At 41.1% G+C, this 19725-nt stretch overlaps 1 protein-coding gene across 1 annotated transcript in view; it reads right to left on the reverse strand.

Annotated features, from left to right (window-relative positions):
- The window catches only part of ITGA8 (integrin subunit alpha 8), a 172878-nt gene that overhangs the window by 98139 nt on the left and 55014 nt on the right, over positions 1-19725 (reverse strand). Inside the window, exons 14-15 of the mRNA XM_073334109.1 lie at positions 5478-5523; positions 2522-2629 (exon numbers count right to left, since the gene is read on the reverse strand). Coding sequence (XP_073190210.1) covers positions 2522-2629; positions 5478-5523 — 154 coding nt within the window. The remainder of the gene's footprint in view (positions 1-2521; positions 2630-5477; positions 5524-19725) is intronic.

A 19725-nucleotide genomic window follows, 5' to 3' on the forward strand; every position in this document is an offset into this window, starting at 1 on the left:
GCCTCAAGCACGGGGCAGCAGCCAGGACCCCGGGCATGTGGGGTGGTAACAGAGCCCTGGGTGCATGGCGGCAACTGAGACCCCAGGGCCGGGCTGGCCGGTGCTGCTCTCCTAGTTCCTGCACCTATGGTGATAAGTGCAATAGAAGAGGCACAGGTAAGAACAGAACGCGGGTGTCCCTGGCCCCCAGTCTTGTGTTTGCGGACTACTATTCTAACAGCCTTTCGAAAATTCGAAAGTGTGATTTTTTTTTTTAATTACAGGAACTGGCTCTTTGATTTTTCACAAACATCTAGATAGTGAAAAGCTTCCATGGGACATTTGGTTGAATAGTTTTGAATTTCAGAAAGTTGCAGCAAATTCGTGATGATTTTCTTAACTCAATTTTTGAATGAAGAGAATTTTGTTAGGAATATTTTCCTCGGCTTCAGTAGATGCCCTTCTAACTAAGTAACACAGATACCATACTAGTAAAGTAGTACATGCATAAGTCTAAAAGATCAGGATAAAGCCCAAAGAATTTTGCAGAGAGTATAAAAAAGAAATTGTATGTGTTTATGGCATTTTGCCCTATGCTTTAGTTTTATAATCTTAGATGATGGCTAAAACAATATTTTCCTAATACTGGAAAGCATACAGTAATCCAAATCTTCTTAGACTTCCTGAAACTTTTCTGGTAGGATGGTTTTCTTTCATTCTTCTAATTTTGAAATGTCAGTCAACAGGCATTTCACACAAGTTACACAGCTGGCTAAGAGATACAGAAATCTATCCCATGGGATGGAGGAATTATTTGCCTATTGGAGTTTCCCTACTAATTGTTTTCATATGTACAATACAAGGTTATATCAACGAGAGAGAAAAATTACAGCATGGAAAATCAACAGCTGCTCTTCAATCATTTTGGGAGACTGAATTAATTTACTTTGTATAGTAGGAGCTGAACCTTTAGGGAACTGTAGATTATAATATAATAGCCAGAAATGTAATCATCCTTCTACTAAGACACTTGAATTATATGTAAAACTCTTGTAGATATAAACCAAAAACATCTTTCAGATTATTCCAATACAAAGAATAAGTATTAAACGAATAACTTTATCCTCATAGTACATTCTCCTCTCCCAATAATATATTGCATTTGGAATGTGACCCATGACAGAAATATTTTAATGTTTCCTGAAGAGTTGTGCAGGAACCAAATTTTTATTTTGGGGGAATTCACAGTTTCAAAATTTCTTCTGTTCCAGAATGAATACAAAAATTAGAAATTTCTCACAGACAGAAATTCAAAAACGAATAAATACATAAATAAATAATTTTGGTTAGCTGAAATGTTTTATTTCAATTTTGTTATGTATATAAAATTTCAAAATGGCAAATTGAAATGTTACATTCCGAAAAGGTCAAAACTTTTTGAAATGTCTTTTAGCAAATTTTCTTTCTAAATGAATTTTTACAGAAGGCAGCATTTCTGCAAAATGTTTTACTTTCAACAAATCAGGAATTTCTGACAGAAGAATGTTCCAACCAGCTCTAGTCTAGCTCTGTCTCCATCTGCTGGTAGGAGGTTACTTTATCTTACTGCTTTTAAGACAATGTAGAAACATATATTAATAAATGGTGAACCTTTTCAAAAAGGATCCATTAAATCTATTTTTTTAAAAGAATATATATTCTATAGCTCAATGTTTATAACAAAAGTGTGCTGTGTTTCTTTGTGTTTGGGGTATTATTCACCTTATGATGAATAAATGAAAGAACATGATACATGTGAACAATGAAGGAACAATACATCTCCCACATTGATGGCGAATGTTTCTAAAATGCTAACATGGAATAATGCCAGTCTTTAAGTATTCACTGTTTGGGTTGAATAAATAAGCCTTTTTTGAGAGCTTCCTCTCTTTCTTCTGTTTTATTTCCTTTTACTACACTCCGCTACCTTGAAAGACTGCGTGAAAGCAAGACTCAAACTGGCCAAGAAGAGCTGGATACAACTTCCTATGGAACTGGTTATAGGAGTGCAAAACAAGGCATTCTGTCCCTTCCTTAAATGGATGAGCATTCTCCTTCCTCATACAAAATATGGGGTGAAACAAAATGGCAGCACATTAAGTCAATAGAGTACCGGGGATGTAGCATCAGTGTAATAACTTATACATCCTCAGTGAACTACCAAACAGGGAAATGGGTTCACTTTTGTAATAGGATATTTTCCATCCAATCTGGTCTGTTCCACCCACTCAGACACCACATTTGAATTTAGGGCATGATCCTATGAGATGCTGCGCATCCTCAACTACCATGGGATATGATGATGCTCAGCACCTCTCAGGATTGGGCTTCTGGCTACTACACTTCAAATGTTTATGAAGCAAGGGAAAATAATTTGATTCTACTCTATGTCGGTTGGGTTCTAATACCACACACATTACTGCAGCATTTGAGCACCTGCACAAACACTAGAAAGATGTCTGGAGCAAGAAGAGAAAGATTTCTTGTCTTATCGCTGACTTACCAGGCAACCATAATCATAGAGTCAGGAAGCTGACAAGTTTTATTGTCAGGATTTACAATCATTGGGTGCAGCATGAGCTGAGCATCGACTGTCACAACAGGCCTTGCTCTACATTTGGGGGAGAGAAACAGGTCAACACACGCAGCAGGAATAAGTGGCTATTCAAATTAAGAGAGGTCTAAGACTGCAGACGGAACATTTAACCTTTTAATAATACAATTATCTTAAAGACAGCTGTAAATAGAATCATAGAATATCAGGGTTGGAAGGGACCTCAGGAGCTCATCTATTCCAACCCCCTACTCAAAGCAGGACCAATCCCCAACTAAATCATCCCAGCCAGGGCTTTGTCAAGCCTGACCTTAAAACTTCAAAGGAAGGAGATTCCATCACCTCCCTAGGTAAAGCATTCCAGTGCTTCACCACCCTCCTAGTGAAAAAGTTTTTCCTAATATCCAACCTAAACCTCCCCCACTGCAACTTGAGACCATTACTCCTTCTTCTGTCATCTGCTACCACTGAGAACAGTCTAGATCCATCCTCTTTGGAACCCCCTTTCAGGTAGTTGAAAGCAGCTATCAAATCCCCCCTCATTCTTCTCTTCCGCAGACTAAGCAATCCCAGTTCCCTCAGCCTCTCCTCATAAGTCGTGTGTTCCAGTCCCCTAATCATTTTTGTTGCCCTCCGCTGGACATTTTCCAATTTTTTTATTATAAATAGGGTCCCTCAGGTGGATGGGAGTTTTGTTGTTGCTATTCACTTTCCTGAAGAAATTGAAGATTCTATTTGGCAGAAAGTATAACCTCTCTTTTTCCATAGATTTGGTCATTTTGATAATTCTTCACAAAAATTACAAACTACCAGGACAAATCACTAAAACAGGAACCTGAATTTACAGTAGACATAGACACAGATGCATGATTGTGCAAAAGCCAGATATGTACAACAAGTTCCGTTAAGCAAGCACTGTCCCCCCGCCAGCAATGTCAAAATGCTCACACAGGGTCAAATTCTGCCCTGAAGGCTCTGAAACCTGGACTAGGCTCCACATTTGTGCAGCTGACAGCAGCCTTTCAGTAGTTGTTTTACAACCTGTCATCTTTCTGTCATGATTCAAAAAAGGGGCATCTTCAGATTTGCTGTCTTCTGTAATTGTGTTTGATTCTCTCTGAAAAGGGGATGTGATTTGGCTTAAACAGAAGTTCTTAGGAAATATTTAAATCAGCCATAGGCTGCAACCTAACTGACAGAATAATGTTAAGAGAAGAAGCAGCTGAAGGTGGATATATATGGCTGCTGTGTGCACCTGTGAGTAACGGCTGGTTATTAATTAGCTACCCAGTAATTTAGAGTAGTTTATAACAGGGTTGGAAATAGAGAAAGTTCTAAATTACATGTTCACAGGGTATGATTTTATTGTACATTAACTTACAGGAGTCTGATAAAAAATAAATCACTACCCTTAAAGTTTTAATCTACAATTCATGTTCTAGTGTTAATTTTTCATTGTAACATCAGTTGGGGCCTCAAAAATGAAAGGATTTCTTGCATTTTTGTACAGCAGGGAAAACAATTTCTCAAACAAGCTTCAGTTTGTATTATTAAATGCACATAGCCATGTTTGTCCAACAATACCAATTTCACATTAAAACACAAAAGTCAGGAAATGAAAAAAAGATGAGGTGCTCATAATATTAACATGCCAAATGGCACAAACCCCCTTTTGGGTTGCAAAATGAAATGTAGATCTATACATATCAATTCTGATTCTCCATTACCCTGCATCTTGTGCGGTCATTTATGCCACTGCAAAGTGGTTGCAAAACAATACTGGATCAGCATGGTAGTACTTTATACACTGACTCCATGAGGTTCAGGGAAATGGACCATCAGTCCACTGTACATATTGCTGTAATGTGCAAATTGAGCTAATGCCACCAATGTGAGTTTTTGTTACCCTTTCATTTCTTTACTTTTGCTTGTCCATACATTTGTAACCTTAGGGTAAGATCATGCCCTGTCATTGCAGGTGTGTAGGGTTGGGAAAAACAGAAGGCTACAAGAAGCCGAGCAGTTTGGCAGCACTGTTGCAGTATTTATGCTCAGGACGGCTCAGTTTTGGATGGGCACAGGTTTCTGTACAGCTCGATTAACAGAACAGCAGCAGATTTTGTCTTAAGTTTCTGAGAGCTATAATTTATGTATTTTGAATAAAACCTTTGGATTTGCAGAAAACTATAGTATGCAGCAAAAACATTGGAGACTAAAATTATGGGCTGTGTAATTCATTAGCCACTGTGATTTTACTCCTGACTTTGTATTTTAGGCACGTTTAATAAAGAGGGAGCTATTTTGTTATATGCTTCATTAAAATAATACATTCTCCCTCATAGAAATGGTCTTGACAGCAGTCTGAAAGTAGAAGTCCTTGTGCTTGTCAGGTAGTTCACACCCTAGTGTCACTAAGCGGACAAGGTTACATGAAAATCTAAAATTATTAGTAGGTGCTATTACGCCACGGTAGGAAGTAACTCTTCAGTCACATCGCTTTTTTAATTCTCCCTCATTAAGGACTATTTACCTGCAACAATAAAGCTTTCATTTTCAATTATTTGGGACTCAGCTCATTTCGAAAAAGTGTGGTTACAATTTTTAAATGAGAAAAGTGTCATTTTTCTTGCCTTGCCTAACTTAAAGTTGGTAGGAGGATTTGATCAAAACACTGGTTTGTAGATAGACTGAGATAGGCACTTTCAACCAAAATGGAGAATTTTTCTAAGAATGATGAGCATATGAGAAGAGGGACTTATAGCACTATAGCATTTGCTGCTAAGAATACACTATAATCTATCATTTATTTACATACAGTATAAAGTAACAAAAATGTGAAATAAGATTGCTCGCAGATCTCCTGCTTGAGCTGTAAAACAAAACTTCCATAAAATTTATCACATACCTGTAAACAGCTACTTTTCCAGCTCCAAATGCACCTACTATTAAATCTGGAAAAAACAAAATAATTTTATAAGAACAACTTACTACCCTCCAGCACAATTTTGCAGCCTAATTTATTCATATTCAAAACACAGTAACATAAAACAAATGAGCTAACTCATACTTTCCGGGTCATTCTACAAAAACATAGTGAGGAAAAATATTTCACATTTTTGCCATGGTAGCATATTAGTTCACTCTCAGCCTACATAACACAGAGTCATCCATGCCACAATCTCTTTCTAGCTTGTCTTGGAAGGGAAACAACTATTTCTTTAAAAATCCAAATGTTTTACTCCAAACCATTACCTGTCTGTCACACGAATGAGTGGCAAACAGGTGCAACTTTTTGGGTGGACAATCTCATACCAGTTTAAAGTAATGTAGTTTAAATCATTTTTTCCTGATGACCTCTGATCCCATCCTGATTTATTAGATGAATTGTATTTTTGTTAATTTAGGTATTACCATACTTTAATATCTATCTAGAGAGAGAGGTAAATTTTATAGTTTAAATTATAACCATATATTTGTTTAATTTGCATGGGAGATCTGTGCCTTTAAGAGACCCAGCAGTGGCACACGCTAGAAAATTATTTTAATGTAATTTAAATTTGTTAAATTAATTTAGTTAACCCAGTGCACACACAGTGTGTAAACCAACCTACAGATTCTCTGTTGAGTAACATATCCCTGCCAGGCACTATTGGGCTGATTCTCCTTAAACTGGATTTACAATGCTGGAACTCCAGTGGCTTCACTGGAGAGCACACTTCTATGAGGGGCCATCCCAGTGAGAATGTGTGAGCGGTTTCTCCCCTTGCGGCACTTAGGAGCTCCCTTTGTGATAATGGCTCTCTCAGACAACTCTCAATGGACTCGAAGCCTGGGCAAGTAGAACCTGAAGAGAAGTTTACCTCCTTGGTTAAGATGTTGTGAGGTGAGGTGTCGCAAGACAACAGCTCATGTGACAAAAACTCTCCTAAGATTTTCCACTCAGCTGGGTTCCCTGAGTCTCACAATAATCCAAATGGATTTAATAAGATATTTCTCAAGAAGACATGTGGGAAAAGAAACATCATGCTATGTCACAAACAGATAGAAAAAAGACAAGTAAAATAGGGGTTCCATTAAACCTATCATATATCCTTGCAGGCTTTAAAGCTGTGGTTTAAATTACAGCAGCTGATTTCAGAATCTGAGCTTCCATATAAGAAAGATGCCTCAAGCCTTCATGGCTGCAAAGAAAAGCTTGAAGTGGTGACAGATATCTGCCTGAATCTGCTGAGTCTGAGGACTGGTCTACACCAAAAACTTACATCAGCATGGCTGTCTTCTAGGGGTGTGAAAAATCCACAAACCTGAGAGATATAGCTATACCGACCTAACCCTGTTTTAGACAGTGCTAGGTCAATGGAAGAATTCTTTTGTGAACCTAGCTACCACCTCTCGAAGAGATGGACTACATATGCCAATGTGGTAGTTAATGTCAACACTGACGCGCTACAATGGTTCAGCTGCAGCACAGCAGCTGTAGCAGTTTAAGTGTAGGCATACTCTGAAACAATGCCTCTGAGAGGAGTGAATTGCTCCACTCATCATAATGGAGTGTTAACTCTAAGACCCACTGTTCTGGAGAGCCGCACCAACACCACCTCAACCTCAACATAGGAATCTATGTGTGGAGGGCCTCTGTACCTCAATCTCTTCAAGGCTTTGCTAGGGTGAAGTTGAAAGGGGACCACACATGTCAAATCCTCTGCACAGGTAAGTAGGGGCTACACTCCCCCACAGCCTACTGGAAGACAGGGAATGGTGGTCTAGAGAAGGATGAGGCCCATTCTTGCCAAAAATGAGTGGTGGTAGACCCCCCAGAAGCCCAGCAGACTGCTAGTGTGAGGGCTCCAGCATCTACCAACTCAACCAGGGCAAGAGGTGTAGCAAAGGAGTGGGGCCATGCTATGGGGGCAAGGCAAAGAGGCCCCCCATTTGGAGCTGTATCTATGGCTCTGGATTGTGCTGATTTGGGAGCTGCAATTCATTCATTGAGCAGCCACTCACACCCTACATCAAGCTGAGCTCAGCTGCAGGGGAGAATCTACCCCAACATGACCTCCCAAAGAACTTGAAAGAGCATGAGTATTAATTGGGAACAGAGGAATTAGACTGAATAAGCAAACATTAAAAGGTCTGATTGTGTTAATGGTGATATATAAAATCTAAAATAAGGATAATAAAGATGATGTCACTGTACATTCACACAGAATAATTTACTGAAAGGTCCATCCAGAATTCAACTACAACTGTGGTCAGTTTATTATAATTCATTAGTCTCATTGTACTCTGTTTCACTGTCATTTAGGGCCCAATCCAACTCCTACAGCACTAAATGGAAAGAGCTTTTTTTGACACTGATGGGAGTTAGGCCAAACCCTTCATTAGCGAAGTAATAGTTCTGAACATGCATAATGTCAGAGTCATTTATGAGCAGTAGTTTGTAAGTTTATTGTGTGTTGTGTAAAGGAAAAGCCATTAATCATTTCTGTGAAACATACGTGCAAGACGTCCAAATTATCTGAAGTTTGGCAACTTTCTTCTCCTAAAAATAGATGGAAGTTGTCTTCATTACTTGCTTTTTTATTGCTACATATGAAATGTCACTGATGCAAAGGTTATTAGCTGAAAAACAAATGTTTGACAAGGCAATTGGAATTTCCACAGCAAAAAAGTAATCTTAACTAACTGTCAGGATCTCTTCCAAATGAAGCCTGAAGAAAAACACTTGCAAGCTGGAACATAAGACTGCATCTATTTCATTAGTTAGGGTTTGTTTTCTTTTTTCACAAAGGCAAGTCGCTATGACCCTAATTTAAAAAGATCATCTATGAATCACTAATAAGAAATAGCTATTAGACTGTTTCCACTTTAATTCCAACTTCCAAAACTGAAATCCACTGCAAACCCCTGAGTAATGCCCACAGATGAGAATAGGAGTTAGACATAGGTCTGAAGAGAAGAAATTATCATTGACAAATATCTGTTCCCATCCTGTAAGGTGCTGCATTCCTCTCACAAAGTACTGAATGGTCTCAGTTCCCCAGGGACTGCTCCCATTTAAATTAGTTGGAGCAGAGGCATGCCCATTGGGAGCAAAGGATGCTTAACACTGGGCTCCACCTGAGAAACGTACATCTATTTACAAATGCAACATGGGGTCTCCCTCCCATAGATACAGATCAGGTGGTTTATGAGGGGAGTATTCTCCCAAGGTATCTAAATGTAACCCGCAAGGTTACATTAAAATCCTCCCCAGCTTTATCAATATTTGCTGAATACCCATAATAGTTGAATTAAGAAGGTTTCAGAGTAACAGCCGTGTTAGTCTGTATTCACAAAAAGAAAAGGAGTACTTGTGGCTCCTTAGAGACTAACCAATTTATTTGAGCATAAGCATAAGCATCCGATGAAGTGAGCTGTAGCTCACGAAAGCTTATGCTCAAATAAACTGGTTAGTCTCTAAGGTGCCACAAGTACTCCTTTTCTTTTTGGATTAAGAAGGGAATTCAGCAAATTGCCCGTTCAAAACTTACCATTTCCCCTTCCTTTTGGGCCCAAAATGTCCTGTCTGCCTTTTCCCTTGGCAGAAAATGGCCCTGCCAGGCTGAGTGATCCATAGGACTGAAATGCCCTAGAACCCCATTGTGCCATAACTCAGGAAACAAGAAATTTCAAGGGATGTTTCCACTGAGAACTGTGGTGATAACTGGGCTTACAAATTTACCCTAATTGTAAGCTCAGCTGTAGAAAATGAGTGTAAATTCATGAATTGTCACAATGACCTGTTGTTTACGATGTAAGGAGGAGACAGAAAGGCTGAACTAATTTAAACAGAAAGGGTTTTACTGATACCACTCAAGGACTATGTTAAGTTTATGACTGGTAAACAAGAGATGCAGAGAACAGAAGTTAGGTGTGTCGGAAGTTAGGCCTATTGGTGGACAAAATAATGAGAGGATGGCCTATTCCACCCAACACTCCCTTTCTAGGTTCTTAGAAAGAAAAGACTTTGGGAGGAAATTAGCAGAAGCAGCAGCTGTCTGCAGTGAGCTTTAACATCATAGCTGCAACCCCCATTATCTCTTGGGATCCCAGACCACCTTTGTCCTAATACTGAGACATGTCCTGACCAGACCGGGCCAGAGAGAGGGCTTCAGATGGCACTGACACCTCAAATGGCTTAAGATAAATCTCAGCCACCACCTCAGATGTGAGACTTCACCAGCCCTCTCCTCTGCCATGTATGTCCTTTTCTTCTCCAACCTTTTAAATTTTCTTTTCTGTCTCTCTCCTTTTGCCTTCTGTTTCATAAGAGTCTGTCTTAGATGTCCAAGACTGCATATTTTGCAATGCTGTTGTGAGCCTGTGACCAGAAAGAGGCAACTAAAAGCAATGCCCTAACCAGCCTGATGCTGGTACAAGTTTGCCAGGTCTCAGAGTGGCTGATAAGACCATGTGTTTCTCCAGCAGTGAGGTTGCAAGTGAAAGTCAACACCAGAGACAGAAGCTCCATTTTCTACCTTTCTTTCCCTTTTGTGTTTTGTCTTCTAAGTAACAGGATCAGACTTTAACAACAGCTACAATGATAGTTCCAGGCCATCTCAACTAACTTCTGCTCTTGTCCCCAAAAGGATAGCCATTACCATCTTTGATGCTATCTAAAAGATTGTCAGACAAGGGTTTTTTTCCTTTCAGAAACTCTTTCCAGCTAAAGGGAAAGGGAACAAGGGATGTTGTTAAAATGAAAGCCCTATTCAATACTTTACATTTCAAATGCTTTAATTGTTTTTCCTTCTTTTCTGTATTTTCAATAAAAAGTTAAAAGGACTTTTAATGATGTGTTTGCCATGGTACTAAGCACTCTGAGGTCTCTGTATAGAAAAATCCCAAACCTTGTTTAAAATTGTTTAATGTTGGACTGTGACTGGGTTATGACCCAGTGACCTTTGACTCCTGGAGTCTATATATTGCATCTAAATTAACACAACAGAACCCTTCAGTTTAGATGAATGAAACCCAAACTGGAGGGATTCACAGAGCTTAGTCCTGAGATAAACTCTCCCTACATGAAATTAGGTAAAGATGCAGATGAATAATTCAAAGAGTACTGCGGAAATTAAACCACTCTAGTTATCTCCATGACTGATTTTCATTTTGCTGCAAATAAAGGGCTTAATTCTGCAAGACCTTACATGGTAAAGAGAAGGGAAAGTCCATCCGCTGACCTATTGGACATGATGATCAACAGCTACATAAGTAGCAACCACCCGTGGCAGAGAAAGGCACATTAGGCTCGGGAAGGTGAGCTGACACCTCCACCAGCATCCCTTTCCCCATCGATGTGCCAGATCTGAAAGGATGTATGCTGAGGATGGAAATTTGGCATGGCTTGTGCAGTGGTGCTGGCTATGTCTACACTGGAGCTGGAAGGTGTAATTTCCAACTGAGCTAGCATGCTAAAAATAGACACGGAGCTGCAGCGGAAGGGGCAAGATATCCCAAGGGCACACCTAGAATCTCAGATGGGATTGTACTTGGGACAGCTAGCCTGTCCCACTCCTGGTGCCACCATGGCTACACTTCTAGTTTTAGTGGTATCACAGGGTTGCTGGCCCCTTTAAGGAGAGCGTGGGCCCCATGGAAAGTTACAAGCTAATATAAGGGGAATGAGCCTATCTAAGCAGGTAATTAATTGAATAATGAGCACCTCAGTCTGACAAAAGGCCATCAGGGCTCAGGTGCAGGGAGGTGCTCACAGAGAGGGAAGCTCCCTCAGACCACAGGCCGCAATGAGGAAGGCTGTGCAACCCTGAGCCAAAGGGAGAGATTATAGGCCAGAAAGGCCAGAACTGAGAATCACACAGCCCAAAGAGAAGGGCTGTGCAATTCTGTGAGTCTGAGAGACTTTATTTCAAGTTTATTTGCATTTAATAAAGTAGAACCCAGCAGGGGAATTTTGTCTCACACCCTTTGGACTGGAGGAGTCCTTAAGGGGCCCTGAAAGAGGGGAAAATGAGGCAAGGAGTGCCTGCAGCTCCACACTGGATCAGGCACACCTTTTCTACCTTTCTTTCCCTTTTGTGCTGGCACGTTGCAGGCACACCCTGCGACAATCGGAGCTAGGTATGTCTCCTGGAGCTGGAAATTACACCTCGAGCTCCAGTATAGAAATATCAGCTGAGTGAGCCTTCATCCCTGCTATGGAAATAAGCATAGCAGTAAAGTTCTGGAAAAAGCAGACAATGAGGCTGCTCTTCTCCATCTCCAGCCTCCCTGAGTGATGTTTAGATTGATTCAAGCTAAGCAGGCAGTCACCCTCTAGTAATATCTCCTTCCTCCCCATGCAAGATCCAGCCCAAAGCAACTTTGAAAAGGGACTTTGCCATACAACACAACCAGGCAAGTGACGTGCTTAGAGAATCCCCTTTTCCTTGAGTCTATCCAGAAACCCTAAGTTATGGCCTGGAGTCTCATCTCTTGCCTTGGGGGTTAGTAGCCAAAAATTAGCAATTGCCAGTTCTGAAAAATTGTACAGAATGGCCTACACTCTGCTCATGAGACACTCAGGAGTGAGCTAACCAAAGGTTAAGCCATCTCTCATCATGGTACTACATATCAGGATACAGAGAATAAAAATGTTTACTTTTAGGCTCTACCAGTTCCTAACCCTTTCTGAATATTTTACCAACAGTTTAAGAAATATATCTGTATATTCTATTAGTAAAAGAATCTGCCTTTTAATGACACAATATGCATTGCAATTGGGAAGTCTTTGGGACCCCCTGAGAGTAAAGGTCTGGTATAAATGGAAATGTTATTAAAATGGAAAAAAATTGTATATCTGAAGTATGTAGTGTATAAAATTGTATATCATTATGCCTTGTGGATATTTATCTTTGCTGTTTCACTCAATTGATCCCATCCCTTTAAGAAGCCCAAGGAGCCTGAGGTTTGTAAGGTAGATTTATTTCCCTCTTTTGGGGTTCCATGATCTAAATTTCCATCAGCCAGTTCCCTTCAGTCCCAAAAGTCCAAAGTAAAAGGTCCCTTAAAAAGCTTACTACTACAGTAATGACCATAAGACAGATCAGAGGATGATCTGTTCCAGGCAACCACCAGTGAAAAACTCAGCCTATAGCCAGAAATAACCTTTGTCTGCAAAAACAGCACTTTCTTCTGACCCAGTCACTCACAAGGTCCTGAATAGTTCTTTCAGGGGGAACTTTCTTTCTCCTCTCAGCTCTTCTGACAGCAAGCCCCTTAATATCAGCAACTGCGTCTGGCTGGTCTAATTCCACTCTCCCCTGGGGTCTGAATTAACCCCCTTCCCTAACTTCCTGAGGCACCGTTTCTATTCATTCAACCCTATAACTATCCACTTCTTGAGTATTTTTAATGTTTACCACTTAAATGAGTCCTGTTATTGACTGGGATAAATATATTTCCCCTGAGCACCACTGAACGCATGATATTGTGATGTTCATGAAATCTCCCAGAGCATTTTGGAAAAAAGTGTATCTGTAAATTAAAATATATACCACCATTTGATTCGCTATAAAATGAGGATGTTCAGGAAATGGTTGCATTTTCAAGTGATTAAAATCAATCACCAATATGATACAAGCCCATTATCTGCTTTAGTTTGCTCCATTTGGTTGCAGAATCCCTTCCCCGTTCTCACTCACACACTGTACAGCTATCATCAGAGCTGATGCAAGGTTTTATTTTTTGTCTTCTGTAACTCTCCTGACTTCAGAATATAATCATTACTAGACTACAATGCTGTGATACTATTGGCACACTGCCTGTTATGTTCAACAAATTTTATATCATGAAAAATCCCAGCTTTTAAGAAAGAAACTTGAGGCTTTCCTTCCTGCTGTTCAAGTTAATGCATTTAGCAGATGGCACTGTTAAAGACTCAATCTTTAATAAGATTAGACTGGATTATTGAATTTTAGAGACAATTTTGCCTGATTATCACAGCCTTGTGATAACATTTTGTTAAATGTTTCTAGAGACATCATTTATACTATATATAAATCAATCTTTAACTTAATAACTGCACCCAGAATAAGGAAAGCTGACCCAACCAGAGCTTAGCTAGAAGGAATAATCAGGCCCAACAGAACTATACCAGTATAAAACTGGGGTAAATCTGAGTAGAAAAGGCCCCTGACTTCAAAAGGACAACCTAGATTAATGAGGATTACTTATACACGTGTTCAAATATTGTAATTTATCCAAGCAATAAACACACACAGATGCTCTGCATCAATCTACTTTGTTAAAAAATTGTTTAAATAGTTCTGGATGACAAATAAATTTGAAGACGCCACAATCTGCTTGAGGAAATGCCACTGGCAGAAAACAGGCTGAATCAGTTATTCATGATAAACCATTTGCTCAGCTATAATCAGGCAGCAAGTGACTCAACATATGCCATGGTGTGAAGACAGAAACCATACAGATTGAAAATGCATGAGTTCTACAAGGCTACGTCTACACGACACACCACTTTCAGAGGCATGTAGTGTAGTACCTGCATGCTCCCTCTAGCAGGCGTATAAATAGCAGTGTAGACAGTGAGGCACAGTTTAGGAGATGAGAGTTCAGACATACCTGAAGGGTTCGGGTATTTATGTAAGTACCTAGCCTGTCTGCTCTCTACTCGCTCAAGCTGTGCCTCCCACACAACTATTTTAAGCAGTGTAGTATCCCATTGCCTCCTTGCTGCTGGACCCTTTCCCCACTGCAGGGAAAGACTCTCTCAGCAGGGAAAGGCTCCAGCAGCTGGGAGGTTGCAGGGAAAGGTTTTGCCAGCTCCCTTCTGCTGGAGTTCTCCCCCACCACAGGGAAAGGCCTCCGGCACAGCAGGGGCAGCGAGGAAAGACTCCACCAGCTACCAGCCTCAGGGAAAGACTCTGGCAGTGCGGGAGTCGGGAGGTTGCAGGGGGGAGGGGGGCAGAGAGTGAGGAAAGACTCTGGTAGGTTCCAGTTGCCGGAGCCTTTCCCTCCTGCAGGCAAAAGTTCTGGCAGGGAGGAGGCAGCTGGGAAAGGCTGAGCCATTTCCAGCTGCCTCCCCCCTACCAGAGTCTTTCCTCACCACAGTGAACGGCTCTGGCAGCAGGGAGCTGCTGAAGCTTTCCCCCACTATCTGCCCCCACCACAAGCTTTCACTGCCACCTGTAGCTACGCACCACAGTGTGGACACAGCCTGCTTTTCACTGTGACATGTAGCGACACGTACGCTAAACACCACCGAAAGCAGTGTGCAGTGTAGAGCTAGCCTTGTAGATGAACCAGCTGGATGTACAATTACCTAGACAACCACTGATCCTGAGCACTCAACAGGGATCAACAAAGGAAAACATTTATTTTCCATTGAACACATTTATGGATTTCTCTTGCGTCTGTCAAAGCTGAATTACTCTGTTTAAGAAATGAAATAAACCACAGTTCAGAGAGCAGATCTAAGGTGCGATTCTCACCCCTGCTCCATTGCGCCAGCTCCTTTACAGCACACAAAAGGTTTGGAGTGAAGTAAAGAGTAACAGGATGGCTTGCCCCAGTAAGGACTAAAAACCTAGTTATGAAACAGGCACACCTGAGCAGAGATCAGGTGATTCCCCTATAAGAGAAGTAGGAAGCTACAGGAAGGGAGGATGCTTAGGGAGAGCAACCAGAGGAAGCTGTGGCAGAGACTGCAGAAGAGCTCCAGTGAACAGGAGACCCTTGACTATAGGTTAAGGGTTTGAGCCTAGAAGCCAGAGGGCTGTGGGCCAGGGAGAGCAGACTCCATGGGTTAAGAATGAAAATACTGCAGCCAAGTGGGCCTGGGATAGGGTGACCAGATAGCCCGATTTTATAGGGACATTCCTGATTTTTGGGTCTTTTTCTTATATAGGCTCCTATTACCCCCCACCTCCTGTCCTGATTTTTCACATTTGCTGTCTGGTCACCCTAGCCTGGGAGTGGCCTGCAAAAGCAGCAAAGACCCCAAGCAGGAAGGCCTGGGAATAGGAAGAGAAACTTTTGTTTGTGTGAACTTTAATTTGGAACTTGGAGTTTTATTTGGAGTTTATTTTATGTCAATATTTTAGACCCTGGAAGAAGGGGCATTATTGGACTAAAAGCCTGTGTGGAGTTTATTTGAGGAGCCCAAAAAGGGAAACTGAGGTGAGCAGTCACTTGCAGCACTGCTTTGAGGCCACAAGTGGGAACCTGGGAGGAGGCCACTCACATTCACAGGCTCCTAAAGACCCATCCCTAGTCAGGGGATGATTCCCTTGACGCAGGTACTGTGGAAAACATATGTAGAGTTGTCTCCCAAGGATTGTCTCACAAACCCTTGTGTAGGGGGTGTACCACGTGTGGGGCTGGGGCCAGGAAGAGTATGTTGGGGCAGGGCCATTGCACAGAACACAGCAGAGATTGTTGGCAGTGCTGGACCCCCAGGACTACTTAAAATTACCCCAGGGGGTCGCTCCAGCCCCAGGACTGACAGCATGCAAATATGGCTTAAAGCTATGTATCTCCCCCTCCCCGTCTGTGAGTTGTGTGCTGCACCTCGTAGGAGCATAGCACAAAAATCTCTCCCACAATTCCTTTAGGATTTTACTCCAGAGTAATTGAGTCATATGTGCACAAACTTTTTTTAAATAGACTTTTTCACATTTTCTAGTCTTCTCCACCATGCATCCCTTACCCTCTTTCCTGAGCTAGACTGGGTTAAGTCCAATAAAACTGTATTGAATGGAAGTCAGGGGAGCTACTACTCCTGATATATACCAGTGTAAATGAGGTTAGAATTTGACTCTATAACTTCACTACCAGAAAACAAGTAGTCGAAAAGAATGGGCAAGAGAGACTACTATAAAGGCAGCAGCCCATCTAATTTCTCCCCATTCCGCTTTCTTTATCTGGAAGCATGCAGGTCAGGCCTCTAGTGCCAAGTCTATTATTTCTCTTTTTTGCTTTCTAGCTTGGAGATCCGGAAGATATACGAACACAAGATGTAAAGATGATAAATAAGTTTGAGAGACAAAGAGAGACAGTATGAAGTTATTGGTTGAACACTTGGCTTCAGCACTGGTTACTGGCAGCTACAGAATGAATTACTCTTTCCTTCCACTTGCTTATCAGGATCTGGACCCCAGTTCCATCAAGACACAGCATTAAGACTTGGAGAATGGAAGAAGAAAAAATGTGGAGAATAGTTGGTCTACTGGGGAGCACTGAAAGGTCTTCACCAGTCTGTTTTCTTCCAATACTGGATCCCGCCTCATACATCAAATCTCTCAGTCAAACAAGATACAAGATTCTTTGGTTTCTCATCTGGAAGAATGGGAGATCTCTCCCTGAATAATCACATGGAGAAGCAGAAATAGCTCGCATCATGATCCATCTCTTTTGACAGTTAAACAATCTCCCCCTTTCACAACATTTCAGCTGAAGGTCCTGGCATAGGTGTGAATAGCGTCTGGTGTGCTCAGCCATGAAAGAAAGGGAAATTCAGTTCTACAAATGATAAACTGCCAAATTCATGGGAGCATGCAATAGAATTCATGCTTATTTGCTTCCTCTGAAGAGTTCTGGTTTCACTTCTGAATTCAGCCACAGAGGAGAGGCGGTGTTACTTAGTAGATAGTACTAAGTACTAAGACAAAACTGGGACTCAGGAGACCTGGATTCTATTCTTGGCTCTGTCACTGGCCTGCTGGGTGACCTTGGGCAAGTCACTTCCCCCCCGCCTCAGTTTCCTCATCTACAAAATGTAGCTAATGAAACTGAACTCCTTTGTACTATTAAGAACAAAAAGAATCTGTTTGAAGGAGGTGGATCTATTTCAATCTATTTGAAGCATTCTTTCCTTCTATTTTGCTTTCTCTTGCCAGCCTTACAAACTAAGATTTAGGTTCTGCCTAATTCTTGTGCGATGTGCAGCAAAGAGCCCTCCCCAGTTCTGCACTGACCATGCAAGGGCTGGCTAAAATTGCAGTCCTCTCATCAGTGGAGCACAGGGACTGCTTCTTAGTTATTCTGTTGGGGCTGGGAGCAATGGGCAGTACGTGGCTCTGCCCTGTGTCACTTGTGTGGGACACTGCACCCGTAAAGAGACGTAACAGTTTGAACATTCCCCTCTGTATCAGAGAGCTCTATGAGGTGTTTTGCCACAGGATGTCAACAGTGCTTCCCTTGAAGTACGGTTCCTCACCACTCCCAATGCAGGGCTGTGCCTACAAGGCACAGTCTAGCCTTGCATGACCAAGTGTCCCTTTTGATAAAGGAGTAATTCTAGGCTCATGTCATCTGAAGTGATTCTAAGGTTTCTAAGATAAAAAGCCAAACTGCTATGAAATGATAGTAGTTATGAGAGTATTCCATATTTCTCTGCACGAGCAGCAGTATTTTGATGGCATCGCTTCCTTGGACGTGGGGTCCGAGGACCATGTTTAATAATAAAAACCTTGTTGAAAGGTTAGACACTTCCTGTATTTTAACAGAGTTGAAAACGGTGGTCTGTTCGCTTTAACAGTGACAGCGCCGATGTCGGGCTGGCTGAAGACAGAAGGCCGTTCTGTTGAGGAGAGTGCTAACGAGCAGGGAAAGCCATCCTATCTGTTGTGCTGACAGCATTGGAGGAGAATAGATAAACTGGATTAAGTTGCTGTTCAGTAGTCTTCTGTTTTGTTAGGAAAAATGCATCTTTAATATCTACACTTTGTATTTGTATGTACCAATAAACGTGTTTTTGTAAGAGCAATTCTAATCTTTGCTCTCTGCAAAGAAGATTCAGCCCTTTAGATATTAAATAAAGAACTTCCAAGCATTATGGTTGAGATTTTCAAAGCAGTGGATTTATCCACAATTATTCACCAATAATTGGTGGAAGCTTTAGTCAAACACAAATTATGCTCTAGTCAAACAAGTTATTAGGCTCAATACAGAGGTAAACAGGTGAAATTTGGAAGTATCGTTCTATTTGTCTACTTCTAGGATAGAAAGAGCTGAAAGCCTCATGCCTCCCTATTGAGTGCTTTAATTATAAGATGCAAGGTTACTTCCGACATTCCGCACACATGAATAAAGAACTATTCTACCAGGGCTACCTCATGAACTAAGATGACTGACCCATTGGCCAGTGACAATTATATAGGCACACGCATGGCTGTTCCACATATTAGTCTCTATAAATTAGATTGACTAGTCTCTTGCAGCTTATGGCAACAAATACTTCCCCTCCAACTTGACATTTTCAGGGTAAAGTTGTACTATTATTTAACAGTTTAGGTCTTTCTGCATTGAGGAGTGGATAAGCTCCTTCTTTGTTTGACAGTTCTTTTTGCCCTATCATTTTTTGGGAGGTGGATTTTGCAACATTGTCAGTGTAGGTAACTGTAGGATTGAGGGAGAGGTTGCCTATGGTAAAACAGTTACTAGTAAGTCTTTTTTTCAAACAACTCACCCATGTAACAAAACAAAAACCAAATTATCACATGCTAAACACATCCCACAATAGAATTCTTCAGGTAGAAGCACAAACCCAAAAGTGACAGTCAGGGAAAAGCTAAAGAAATGTCTCAAATGAACTGAAGATCCAAGTGTGCTACCCAAACTTCCCCCATTCCGCTTTAAAGATGCCCTGTGAAGGACTACAAAGCCCTTCCACTTCTCAATTGCTCAGCTTTTTCTCCCTTGAGTCTTTTAATGTTATCATTATCCAGCTTTTCAAGCAGCATTTTCTAGAGCAGACAAGACCTGAATTTCTAGCATAAAAAAACCCAAGCAGAAAAAAATCCCCCTTTTAAAAACAAACAATAATCCCAAATCTTTCAGGCCTTCTTTACCTAGAATAAATAAGTCAAAAAGGTCTCACACCCCCCCTTTTTTTTTTCTTTGCAAGTCACCTTTAATTTACAAAATCATGCAGCTAATAACACCAACTTTCAGGTCACTAACTTGCTAGCTGTAATAATATAAGCTAAGGAAGACAAGCTAAGAAAAATAACTTTATAAAGAGTCTGTGAAACCTAAAGCATTAGCAAGTATTAGTGTGGTAGGTCAACAGTATACAACAGCAAGTCTATGCATTCCACGACACTGGGTACATTGCAAACGTTCAGAGATTTCTCAATCTTGACTCAGAGAAA

This window comes from Lepidochelys kempii, chromosome 2, assembly GCF_965140265.1.
Source record: "Lepidochelys kempii isolate rLepKem1 chromosome 2, rLepKem1.hap2, whole genome shotgun sequence".
NCBI classification, from domain to species: domain Eukaryota; kingdom Metazoa; phylum Chordata; order Testudines; family Cheloniidae; genus Lepidochelys; species Lepidochelys kempii.